Genomic DNA, 12,350 nt, shown 5'->3' with positions numbered 1-12,350 from the left:
GGTGTGAGAGTGTGAATTTAGTACGGGTGAAAGGTGTCAAGGTGACAGCTCTAGAGACCAAAATCTTCTGCCCCAATTGCCCTGTCTCTCTCCTTAGAAGGGCCACCATTGGAAGTGAGAGAAAAGTTTAGTCTCCCTGGCTCATTCAGTTATTGGCCTTCACTGAAGCTGCCTGGCTCCCACTAGATCAAATATCGGCTTCCCCTTGGGACTCTGCACTTTTGGGTGAAGAACAAACTGCTCAGCTTCCAACACATTCAGCTTTTTAGGCTCTGACAACAATTACACATCATTAAATAATCTCAGAGGGTTAGCATTCAGGGCAAGCTGGCAAAAGGAGCTTTTAAAGAACCACTCTCTTGGATCATCTTTGCAAACACTGTGATTAATTTAGTCACTAACATCCTTGATGGATGGTTAGTGTGTCCTCTGTGAGAGCGCTGGCTTCCATTAACTTATGTAATACAGTGATCAGTCATTTCCACAGGAAACGTTTAAGGAGGAGCTAAGAGCTGAATTCTGCCCTCAGTTACACCCATCCAGCAAAATCTAGCTCCAGGTATTTGATGTGCTCCATTAAGAACCTGGAATATTTCGGCTTCTGCTAAAAGGATATTTTGGCAGCTGTAGCAGTGAGACAGGAAAGGCCGATCCCATCAGTCTGGCTCGGAGAGCAGAGAGAGGACTTGAGCTGGACTGGATGCTGGCTTCACCTTCAGGTTTTCTTTATCTGAAGACCAATACAGGGTCCATCTGTTTAAAATCTGCTAGTTAGCTTTGTTGGCCAGGGCAAGACTCCTGTTGTAACTAGGGAAAACCTTCTGAACTGATATCTTGGTAGCTAGTACAGTGGAAGCGGGGGTACAGTAGCCTGATAACACAGGCAGCTTTATAAATGAAATCTGTGGCGCTATGCAGGACTCTATCATAGTCATCACAGTTTCCCTCGTCTTTTAGTAAAGAACGTTAGGTCTTCCCCATGGTTTGAACAGAGCCCAGGCACTCGGGACTCTGAGATTCTATTCCCAGTTCTGACTCTCTGCGTGAAAGTCCATTAGGCCAAACTCTTCAGTAGTGTCCACTGATCTTGGGTGCACACCGAGAGGAGAAGATGGCGGGGGGGGGAAGGGGAGCAGGGTTTGAGTTTCCCCGTTACCTGCACATTTTAGTCGTAGCATTATAAAGCTTCATTTTGTACTGATTATTGGCTGTGAGAATGAAAGCTTCTGGAGTGAAGGGAGGGTACCAGGCCAAACACATTGGGACTGCCCTCTGTTCAATGCGGTCTCTTCGCAGAACTGCCAGGTATTCTTTACTGCTGCTGCCTAGATCATACTCCACCTGAATAGAACACAATGAACAAGATCCATGTGAAACAGCTGCACAGACTTGCCAGCATTCATGGTAGTCTGCTCCTCCCTAGTACCTTTTGCTTTACACTAGTGATTTGAGTGTGCTTTACAAATTCTTAATGAATTCACATCCCCAACAGCCCTGCACGGTAGAAGAGGAGATTTTTTGCAGTTTATAAAATGTTACTGTTGCAACCTCTGCTCATGTATCCATAATTATTAAAAATCACATGGATTAAAACCTCACTAAGCTGATGCAATGTCAATTACGGAGAACACAATAAGAACTCCACAGCAAAAGAAACTCAGCTCCCTGCTGACATGCCAAACCCTCAGCCAAAGCTGGAGGTGTAATTCCCCTGGCTGTGGAGAGCCCTGACTGCAGTGGAATTGGTGTTAGTTCATTGCGGGGAGGGGTGTGGGAAGAATGTGGGGAGCCTTTGCAGGGGTATATGGCCCCCTATACATCACAGGGACACTGTTCCTGCACAAATAACGAGGAGTCCTTGTGGCACCTTAGAGACTAACAAATCTATTTGGGCATAAGCTTTCGTGGGTTAGAACCCACTTCATCAAATGCATGGAGTGAAAATACAGGAGCGGATATAAATACATGAAAGGATAGGGGTTGCTTTACCAAGTGTGAGGTCAGTCTAATGAGATAAATCAATTAACAGCAGGATACCAAGGGAGGGAAAATAACTTTTGAAGTGTAAGAGAGTGGCCCATTACAGACAGTTGACAAGAAGGTGTGAGTAACAGTAGGGAGAAATTAGTATTGGGGAAATTAAGTTTAGGTTTTGTAATGACCTGCACAGTAGGCTTTGGAAGTCTGGGCTGGTGTATCCGCTGCTACATGTATCAACTGGTCATTGCCTCCCACAGAGAAGGGTGCAAGAAGAGATTGGGTCCATTCCACCCTTTGCTGCTCTGCAGCTTGGGGGTAAGGGGGGATAAGTCCTTGGCCTATTGAAACTTCACTGCTCTAAAGGCAACTGGTATGGAGCCTGGGGGAAGGTTTTTCACTCCCAGTAACTAGACAGGTCTTGCAATCTGAGGTGAAGCTCAAAGTGAGAGTCTGCCTGGCTAAGAGAGGGAGCAGGTGACAGAGTCAAGGGCCTTTCACTGAGAATGCCCAGCTGCCAGCTCAAGACGTGCAATGGGACAAACCCACTGACTATCAATGAGAGGGGCATAGTTGTTCTCAAATGGTGGGATGGAAAGTTGTCTCTCACACAGCCAGGACCTAAGCCACACAGAGTTTCATACATGAAACCCAGCACCTTCAGTAGCACCTGGAAACATTCAGGCTACAAATGAGTAAACTGACACCCAGAGGAGCTAAAGTAACTTACCCAAGGTCAAACAGCATGTTGAATCAGAAGTGGGAATAGGACCCAGGAGTCCTGCCACCCAGCCCCTGCTCTAACCAGTAAATTCTACTGCCTTGCACGCTTTTAAGCAGACTTACCAACAGCCTGTCCTCCCCAAGGCTTAAGAGCCTTGGTTGATCGCTGTCTAAAAGGACTCCAAATATTATATTTCGAATTGGTTTATAATGTGAATGAAGCCCTGCTAGATGCTCCCAGGATCTTTCACCATTTTTCAGTATTCTTTTGTAAACAGTCACTGAATATTTTTCATCCTAAAATGACAATAAAAATATTTCAGTTATCTTCAGCCTGCATTTCTATTGTGTTCCTCAAGCTGTCAGGGGAATTCTTAGCATTTCTTAGCTCTTTAGTCTGGCCTACATGCTTTTCTAGCTATGTGCTGTGTAGGCCACATGGAAAATTAGGTAAATAGAATGACAACAACAAACCTGATTGGGAGAAAGGATCTGAACAGAACCAACAAACACTAAAATAATAAAGAACAACTCTTCAGCCCTGCCTGAAAGGAAGCCACTGACCAACCCCAGGGGTATACTAGAGTATGCTTCTGGCTTTGGAAAGGGAATGTAAAAATGGTATCATGAAACTCCATATTGATTGTCTCCGTGAGCCTGGAGCAAATGTGATCAGGTTACAAACAAAAAGATATTTTTCATAACTTCCAGCCCCCATGGGATGTATCATCATCAGTAATTAAGATTCTGCACTCCAAATGCAACCTCATTGCCTTCAAATACTGGCAATTACATCTGTGCACTGAAATATGAAAATGAGTTCACAATTCTTTTGATGACACATGAACCAAACCAGACTCCATCTCACTCTCCCATTGCTAGTACTGCAGGGGTCAGAGGAGTAAAGAGATGTCAACACTTATTTTTGTCAATAGAATCAGCAGGTAGAGACAGGGAGCAGGTACACCAAGGAAGAAGGTGCTGTTTTTACAAAGTCACAGCTTTAAGAGACGAAGAGTGTTCCAGAGTCAATGGAGAGGACCCTGCCTGTTATCCTTTCAGGATCATATCAGGGCACAGCCTGTAAGTTCCAGTCCCACCAAAAGGTGCTGCAAGGAGTATATACATATATCTTGAGAAAAACTTACAGCAGTTGCAAGATACTGGGAATCATGAGAGAAGCTTATTTGAGTTACTGGGCCTCTTGAATATTTGAATTCTTTGCAATCATTTTCCAATGAAATAGAATCAAGGATGTAAACACTTCCATCAGTAAAACCAGCTGCCAGAAAAGAACCTAAAATACACACCAGAGAACAATTATTGTACAGATCACTCATCTCAGGAAACCGGATGCTCAATGTTCAGTGAGATCTCAAGGTAAAAATACCTTCAGGGTCATAGGAGAGGCACTGGATACTGGCCCCCATAAAGATTCGGCTAATGAGGTACTTTGTCTGCACAAAGTCCCACACCTTTAGCAGCCCACAGTGACTTCCTATGGCAATGAGATGCTGACTAGGGTGGCAAGCAATGGCATTAACAGCTTCCTTGGCCTCCTCCATTAATTTGTCAAGTTTTGTCCCCTCTGCTGTAACGTGAAGCACTGTCGCGTCCAACGTGGAAAGAATAAAATTCCTGTTTAGCATGAAGAAACAGACACAATTTGATGAGTCAGCAAGGTGGACTCTTTTCCCTCCCAGTTACATACCAGGCTAATTTCTTGTCAGTAATTTAGGGAATGATTGCTCCCTAAAACAATGCAAAGAATGGCTGCTTATCCATTCATTCAGCTGCGTCTTTAGTGCAGCTGGACTTCAGTTTCTGCACAGACATAAGCAAAGATATATAAACAAAACAACTGACCATGCATATATGTAACTAAACTCGTATCAGGAAGTGGTTATCAGCCATCCTGCAATGTGAGAGACTGGCCCCAATAAAAGTGCCAAACCCTGAAGTCCTTTCTCAGAGCTCAGTTCTGCCACCCTTTACTGTACTCCCCAGAAATCACTCACTGACAACGCAGGGACTCTCTGTGCAGCCAGGAACTACTTAGCAAGCCTAAGGCCATGAACAGTGTTTGAACAAGAGTCGGCATTAGAAACCAGTGGTTCCTGGGCCTCGGTCCTGTGTTCGGACCACACCTCCTTTCTCTAGCATTTGTAAGCCTGCTCTGATTTCCCCTGCGGGGCAGGAGAGCCTTTCAGTCATTTGTCCTGGTGTTAAACTTGGTGTGCCAGAGCTGGTGGGGGGTTGTGTATCTGCCTGGCCAAAGGAAGCTGCTGTAATCCCTGGTTAGGCAGAAGGTCTACAGAGGTTGCTAGCTGCAATCTCCATCTATACATTTGATGATGGGACCCTAAGAGCAGGAGCATCTTTTAACCTCTCTCTTTGCGGTTCAACCACTTCTTGCTTCCCAGAGGGGCTAACAGTGCCAGGAAACTACAGCAATTACTCAGGATAAGGAAACAGACAGAGGAGATCAATAGGGAAAATACCTATTCCCTGAGGCAGAATTCAGGTTTACAGAGGAGTCTATCTATGCCCCACAGCTCCCTGGAGAACATGTGAAATTTAAAACTGTTTCCATAAGAGTCTAAAAACTCTGCATAAGGAAGCTCTGTTTCAGGCTGCAAGCAACTGGGGAGGCAAAAATGAACTAGCAGGGGGACAGCCCTTTGCCCCTTGTCTGTGATGGACAGGTTTGATTCAGCATCAGGATGACCAGTATGAATATCTGCAGCCCTTCCTGCAGAAAAGACAGTACAATGGGCAACCTCGCCTACCCATCATATTGTATATTAACACCTGAACCATGTGTACTGACAATTTTAAACTCAACTAGATTTAGGATTTAAAATCCATTCTGGTAAAGCCAAAGCACAACAAAGAAAATCTGTCGACCGCTAGTTGAACATTTCAACAGTTTCTTATTAATCAGTTGATTAGATTCACCACTGAAGGACTCTCACCTGATAATAAATGGTTGACCGTTCATAGTACAAGAACTGGAGTAGTCTGAGTTGTTGCTGGCAGGCCTGGGAGGGTTTTTTGAGAAGGAAATGGATTGGATGGGTCCCAGTTTAAAGTGGCTGTACCAGTTCACAAGCTGCAGCTGGCCATCATAAAATTTAATATGACCTTTGACATCACAAGTTACAAAATAGCTAAAAGGAAGGACAAGAATTGGTTAATCAAAAAACATTTTTAAAGTGCTCCAGAAGAATTAAGGGCTCGTTTAGACGAGCGTTTAGTGCACGAGGGTGTAAATCTACACTGCACTAGTGTGCTGTTCACTAAGTATCCCTGTTAATCCTGCTGCTGCTCACGAACAGTTCCCTAATGCACTTTGATCTATTCCTGTTTCAAAGCAGAGGTATATCAAAGCACACTACTGAACTTCTAGCATGTGGCAGTAGGGTCCACGCAGACACTTGGAGCACAGCAGGCTTGTATGGGGTAGATTTACACCCCAGCTTGCCTCAAACTCTTCGTTTAGACAAGCCTAATGCTCTGCACTACTCTAGGGATTTTTATGAAGGAATACGCTTCACAAGGCCTGATCCTGCTCTCATTTACACTGGTGTAAGTCAAGAGTAACTACTCATTGTAATCAGTGGAGTTACACTGGTGTAGAACTAGTGTGAGATCAGAATCAGGCTTTTATATCTCACAATACTGCTGCGGGGCATTTTCATCCCCCATTTTATAGATGAGAAAATGGAGCTCAGAGAGATTACATGAATTCCCAAAAACCACACGTGTCAATGACACAGCCAAGAATAGAGCCCAAGAGTCTTGACTCCTCGTCCTTTGCATTAACCTCTAGACACAAGGCCTTGGGAAAAAGAATTGGTATCTAAAGACTCCATAGTAGTATAGCAAGCTGCTAAACACATGCTTAACCTACAGACGAATTTCATTACGTAAGGTGGTGGCATAATCTAGAGATCTAAGCATTGGACTAGGAACCAAGAACTCCTGAGTACTAATTCTGACTCTGCCATGGATTTGATGTGCAATCTTGGGCAAATCATGTAACCTCTCTGTGCTTCAGTCCTTCCATCTATAAAACAAGGATAATGATGCTTAACTTACTTCACTCACACGGAATGATGTGAGGGTCAGTTAATGTCTGGACAGTACTTTCGAAGTGTAAACAATTAAGTACTAGCTATTTATTTAGGATAGGTATTAACTTCTAGTTAGCAATCCTTAAAAAGTACATAGATGGTTGATACATAATAGCACTTAGAGCTAAGCATCTAGTAGTATCACTGCATGGCTTGCCAACAAATATTTTAAAGTTGGCAAAACATCCTCTGTGACTTCAGTGTGTATCAGTTCCCTCTACTGGTTAAGATAGGGAAGCTGCTCTTATAATTCACCCGATAGCCCAAATTAATCCATTCTCTGAACCTATGCAATTAGTGGACAACCGTGGAGCCTGTTGATTAGGTATGGGGTGGGAGATTTCACAGATTTTGATAGTGTATATTAAGTAAGACCTTTATTTTTACTATTCAACACAGTGAATTATGAGTTTCTCTATTGTTTCATTTTAGACCATTGATGGTTTTAAGGTCTGGTACCTCATGACTGTTAGGGCAACAAATGTCTCCCTTATCCCACTAGGGGGCAGCGATTCTCAGCTTTCACATAATAAGGAGCATTTCAGCCAAATTTACTGCCAGTGAAAACTGACACAACTCAACTGAAGTCAGTGGAGTTTTCCTTCTTACAACAGCAGTGAATTTGACCCTTTTCATCCAGTCTCAGAAGGATGCAAAGTATTGAACCTTAAAACTGCAACACTGGAATGTATGTAAAATATATTTTATATGTTTTTATTATTATTAATAACTTGTCTGTGGCTTCAAGTTCTGTACCCAGTATATTAACTAAAGCCACCTGGATTTGCATGTGGAAGAATACAGAAAATATTACTTATAATATTATTTAGAATGTGATTTTCAGAAGTGCTCAGTGTTGGCCCAAATCTGCACCCTATGAAGAAAGCTCCTCCTGGGAGCCGAGTTAGGTCACTGCTGAGAGCATTGGAAAACACACCCTTGAACTCTAAAAGCAATCCTCGCTTAAACGTCTCTGTAAAATTTCGCATCAGCAAAATATATGATAGTGTGTAGAGATGCAAAAAGATTCTACTGTCACTTGTTTGAGATGAGCCACATAGCTCGCCACGTATGAATAATGTGAGAATCTCAAACTCGTGCCACTAGAACCTTATATTAGAGACCCCACACCATCATTTGGCCTCACTAGCTAACATGGATATCCCTGTGATGTGTCGATCAGCCTGATTTGCCACTGCCTTGCACCTTGTGTCCTCACTGATGCTTCTGCAAAGTGGGTGTAGAATACTATCACAACAGGTGATAGTACTTGCTTTGCACAGGTGTAATGGCTACAGAATGTACAAAGCAGTGGAGAATCGAGTTTTATACATCGCAGGAGAATCCTGTTTTCATTCCAGTTCAATATCCTGAATACATTAAAAGATAACAAGGCCCTTACTTAATTTTTACCTATTCTTTACCCAGGCAAACTACCATTGACAGCAATTGGAGGTTTGTTTTGGTGAAAACTTCTGGATTTGGTTCAGCATAAATATATGTATGCAGAACAAACAATGCAAAAACCAGTTTGAACATTGATTTTTCATTTCAGCCGCACACACTGGCTTTTTAAATGCCCACATTAGCTCAAGAACAGGAAATTATTTTATCCATTACCTGTCAGATGCAGTAAGCACAGTGAGGGCATCTTTCTGCACATACATCAGCTTAATAGCCTTTCTATTTTGTGGTTTTACACACAAGCTGGCAGGCATGGACGGTGGGCAGACTGTGTCCCACACCACCAGCTTCCCTCCTGATGTGGCTGTGAGAGCTTGCAAATTGCCAAAATGAAAAACTGACTGACTAAAGTGTCCCACCGTCTTGTTGAAAGTCTGCAAAGGAAGCAAAGAGACCCCGCATGGCATTCTCTGTAAAGTACAAACTAACCTACCCTTGCAAAGTTTTCAAAAATTAATTGAAACTAACGGAGAGAAAAAAATAACCACACAAATCACAAATCTGACTGTAGGAAACAAACAGGCTATTGGCAGCACATGTCTCTTCAGTGCGAAACTGCTTCCCAGCTCCATCCACATTAGGAAGTGACTGTCCCCACCCCATGGCAGGACCCAGCAGAGGCAAATCTGTCATGCGGGCAGGAGGAGGAAGGTCCTGCAGCAGGAGATGCAACAGGACCAGCTCTTTCTGGGAGTCCCATCCTGACCTCTCCTCCCAGCAACCACAGACTGTCCCCTCCAGTCGCCACAGAGTTCCCTAGAGAGCCATGCAGCCTCTCACAATCAACCAATGTCCGAAATGTTACTTTACAATAACAATCACAAAGTAGCATAAACTAGAGACTGTGGGATACACTGTCATGTGGAGGGACTTAGCAAGTTCACTCCATTCAGGACATTGTGCTTATTTAGTAAGACAGACTGGTCGTCACTGCCAGAAAAAAAGCAAACCAGCTAAAGTGGTACAGTCCATCTACAATACTCACTCTGTCAGTTAAATGAGGAGCGCTGTACTGCAAACCGCTACTATCCTGAGGAGAAAAACAGAGAACTTGTTCCACATAAAGATGATAATTTTTAAAATGGACTTTGATCAAAAAAGAAGCTCTAACATGCCCATCACTGTGTTATCTGGGCACTAACATTACATTATTATTTATTATTACAGTAGCATTTGGTCGCCACACCCAAGATTGGGGCTTCATTGTGCTAGGCACTGTGCAAATAGTAAAAAAGAAATCTTCTGCCCTGACGATCTTACAGTAAGTAGACAAACAATAGGTTGCAGGGGAAACAGAAAGGTTAAGTGATTTGCCCAAGCCCCCATCCAGTGCCCTTTCCATTAGGCCATGCTGCCTCTCTAGAACACAGAGTCACAGTACGTCTCTATCCCTCCGTATGCTCAGCTTTTCCCTTTTATGTATTAAAGTAGTGTATTTAGAATGTTGGGAGAATTTTTTCCCCTCCCAGAATTATTCTTGTGGCACAACAACTACAAAATCACATTAACTCCTATGTCTACTTACCCATAGATAAAATAGAACTTGAGTTTTACTGTTGCTGACTAGTTCCTTGTGATTTTTTGGATTAAAAACAATGTAGTTCTGAAATTAAAACGTTAAAGTTAGGTTAAAATTCACGTTGGCCAGTCTATGACATTTACACCTCTCAATTTTAATGCTCTGGCCTGGCAGCGTGCTGTGCTTCACAACATCCATTCTTATGAGACATGTACTCTGTTAATCTGCAGAGAATTTGACCCATAGGGCCTGATGCTCAGTTTCACTAAGGCCTTCTTATGTCACTCTGGCAGTGTAAAGGAGCCTTAAAGTGGATACAAAAGGCCTTGTGAGTGTGACCCTATGAGTAGGGTGACCAGATGTCTTGATTTTATAGGGACAGTCCCGATATTTGGGGCTTATAGGTTCCTATGACCCCCCACCTCCTGTCCCGATTTTTCACACCTGCTGTCTGGTCACCCTACCTCTGAGGAATGCCTCCCTGGCTGTTGTAAAGCTGGCATCAGGGCTCTACTTTGCACCTGCTGCCGAGAGGTCACTTCAGATGGTGCAGAAAGTCATAGGCATGACTGAAGTGCACTGGTCTATTGCTATTCTCAGGGCTCATAGAAGGCCAGGGCAGGAAGCAGAGTGTAAGTTATACTGTCCCTGGGGCTGCTCTAACATATACTGGGGGCTGCACAGGGCTCTGCACAACCTCAGAATACAGGAATGCAACAACATCTTTGTCCCCCACCCAGGCCTGTTCCTGCCCCAAGTGCAGGAATGCCTTAACGCGCAAATCAGGCACACTGTGTTTAACAATGGTTTGTTTCCACTCTCCTAAGCCCCTTTAACAATTAGAATCACTCACCTGATAACCAAATGCAGGTTGCAATTCTACACTCCACATAGGTTTCTCTTCAGGTGAAGTCCACTTCCAAATGCAAACTCTCTGGCAGACAGGGGAAAGCAAAGTGACATCAGTGTGATTTTCTATGCACTATTGAATTCAATGAGCCTAATCCTGCTCATTCAAACTGCAGTGACCTCCAGTAAAGTCAGCAGGGTTGCATGTGGGAACATGGGAGCAGAATTGAGCCAGTAGGGTCTTGCTGGTTAGTATGGAATTTTTAAAAATCAATTATATGAGATATTGATTGTATGCAGAGTTACAAGTTAATATCCAGCATGGTCAGGCCTGCAGTCAGACATACTTTTTGAACTTGAGACCAACAGAGTTTGGGCTCTGCTTCCCACAGATTGTTCAAAACCATGTTATAAATCAGTTTTGCTGCAGCTAAATTTGAACCATGTTTAAACCTGGCCCTTTGCCAGTGAAGATTGGCCTGCAGGTACAGAATAATGCAAGAGGTTATGGCATTAGCTTTTCACTTCTGTAGGCCTGGGTTCTAATCCTGACTCAGGTGAACTCAAGCAAACATGAGTTTGATGGTTTCCAGTTGTGTACATGGAGGATGGAGAGACAGCATTTGCATTTAGTATGACTTCCCTCTAGCTTCAGCCCTGGCATAATTGTGGCATTGATATTGGGTGTGAATTGCATAGCAAAACTGACTTTGCTGGGAACTCCCATTATCCTCCTGCTAGCTAGGCCTCACATTATACCACTAGTCACATCTTGGAGCAGATTGACAATATGTTCAGAAACTAACAAAAAAATTCATGTTATTTTTCTGCCTGAAATGTAAGGTGACTGGGTGTTGCTAGTTGCTAGTTTAGTAATCAGGTCAACTAAAGATCTGTCAAAGTCAGAATCGTTTATCCTGACTTATACAGGTTTCTGAACTTTGTAGCTTTAAGATAAATGAAATCCAGATCTGAACTACCTCTGAGTTAGTAAAACCAAAACCCAGCTGACATGATTTTGTAAAACCAAAGTCCAACCCTCCCAATTTGACTCCAGTGCATATCCTCCTCTTAGTTACACTGGTGCAAATTTGCAGGGTTCAGTCTCTACAGGCTGCAACGGGGAAAACATGTTCTTTACCTGTACTTTGCCAGCACCAAGTGTTACCAAATACTTAGCATCCTGGGAAATAGCAATAGCACCAACCCCATCTTCCGGGTGACTATCAAATATCGTATGCACCGGAATCCTGCAGAACAATGCATACACAGTCACTAATTACAGTGACAACTATTTGCAACGTTATTTTAGCACCCCCCCCCAACCCTTTTCACAAAATTCTATCACCTGTCATTTTGGAAGCTCCCTTTCACCATAATTGGGGGGTGGGGGAGGAGAAACAACCACCCTGAGCTGTTACAAACTAATTCAAATAAGATTCCAGACACTGCAAGGCTGGGAATCCCGCTTCTATAGTGCTGATAAAGCCGGTGAAATTACAGTACCTATAATGCTGCTTTTTTGAAAGGATCATCACATAGGACTCCCACCCACTCCCCTCAGAATCTGGGGTCCTGTTCTAAGCTGCAGTGTTGCCTTCAGAGCCCTGGTTTAGCTTCATATTTGAGAAGCTCTTCTGATTGTAATTTCTGAATAATTCTTATTGACGGTTACATATTTC

The 12,350-nt window shown here is 43.3% G+C and overlaps 1 protein-coding gene across 3 annotated transcripts in view; it reads right to left on the bottom strand.

Moving 5' to 3' along the window:
- The window catches only part of CFAP251 (cilia and flagella associated protein 251), a 32,157-nt gene that overhangs the window by 13,509 nt on the left and 6,298 nt on the right, over nt 1–12,350 (bottom strand). For all 3 annotated transcript variants that reach the window (XM_048821821.2, XM_048821819.2, XM_048821822.2), the window contains exons 6-15: nt 11,810–11,918; nt 10,673–10,753; nt 9,826–9,903; nt 9,286–9,330; nt 8,457–8,674; nt 5,676–5,870; nt 4,091–4,338; nt 3,849–3,997; nt 2,824–2,997; nt 1,157–1,341 (exon numbers count right to left, since the gene is read on the bottom strand). In XM_048821821.2, the coding sequence (XP_048677778.2) occupies nt 1,157–1,341; nt 2,824–2,997; nt 3,849–3,997; nt 4,091–4,338; nt 5,676–5,870; nt 8,457–8,674; nt 9,286–9,330; nt 9,826–9,903; nt 10,673–10,753; nt 11,810–11,918 (1,482 nt within the window). The remainder of the gene's footprint in view (nt 1–1,156; nt 1,342–2,823; nt 2,998–3,848; nt 3,998–4,090; nt 4,339–5,675; nt 5,871–8,456; nt 8,675–9,285; nt 9,331–9,825; nt 9,904–10,672; nt 10,754–11,809; nt 11,919–12,350) is intronic.

The sequence above is a fragment of the Caretta caretta genome, chromosome 15, assembly GCF_965140235.1.
Source record: "Caretta caretta isolate rCarCar2 chromosome 15, rCarCar1.hap1, whole genome shotgun sequence".
In the NCBI taxonomy this organism is placed as follows: Eukaryota; Metazoa; Chordata; order Testudines; family Cheloniidae; genus Caretta; species Caretta caretta.
Note: the sequence above shows the minus strand (reverse complement) of the source record. Positions and strands in the feature narration are given on the sequence as shown.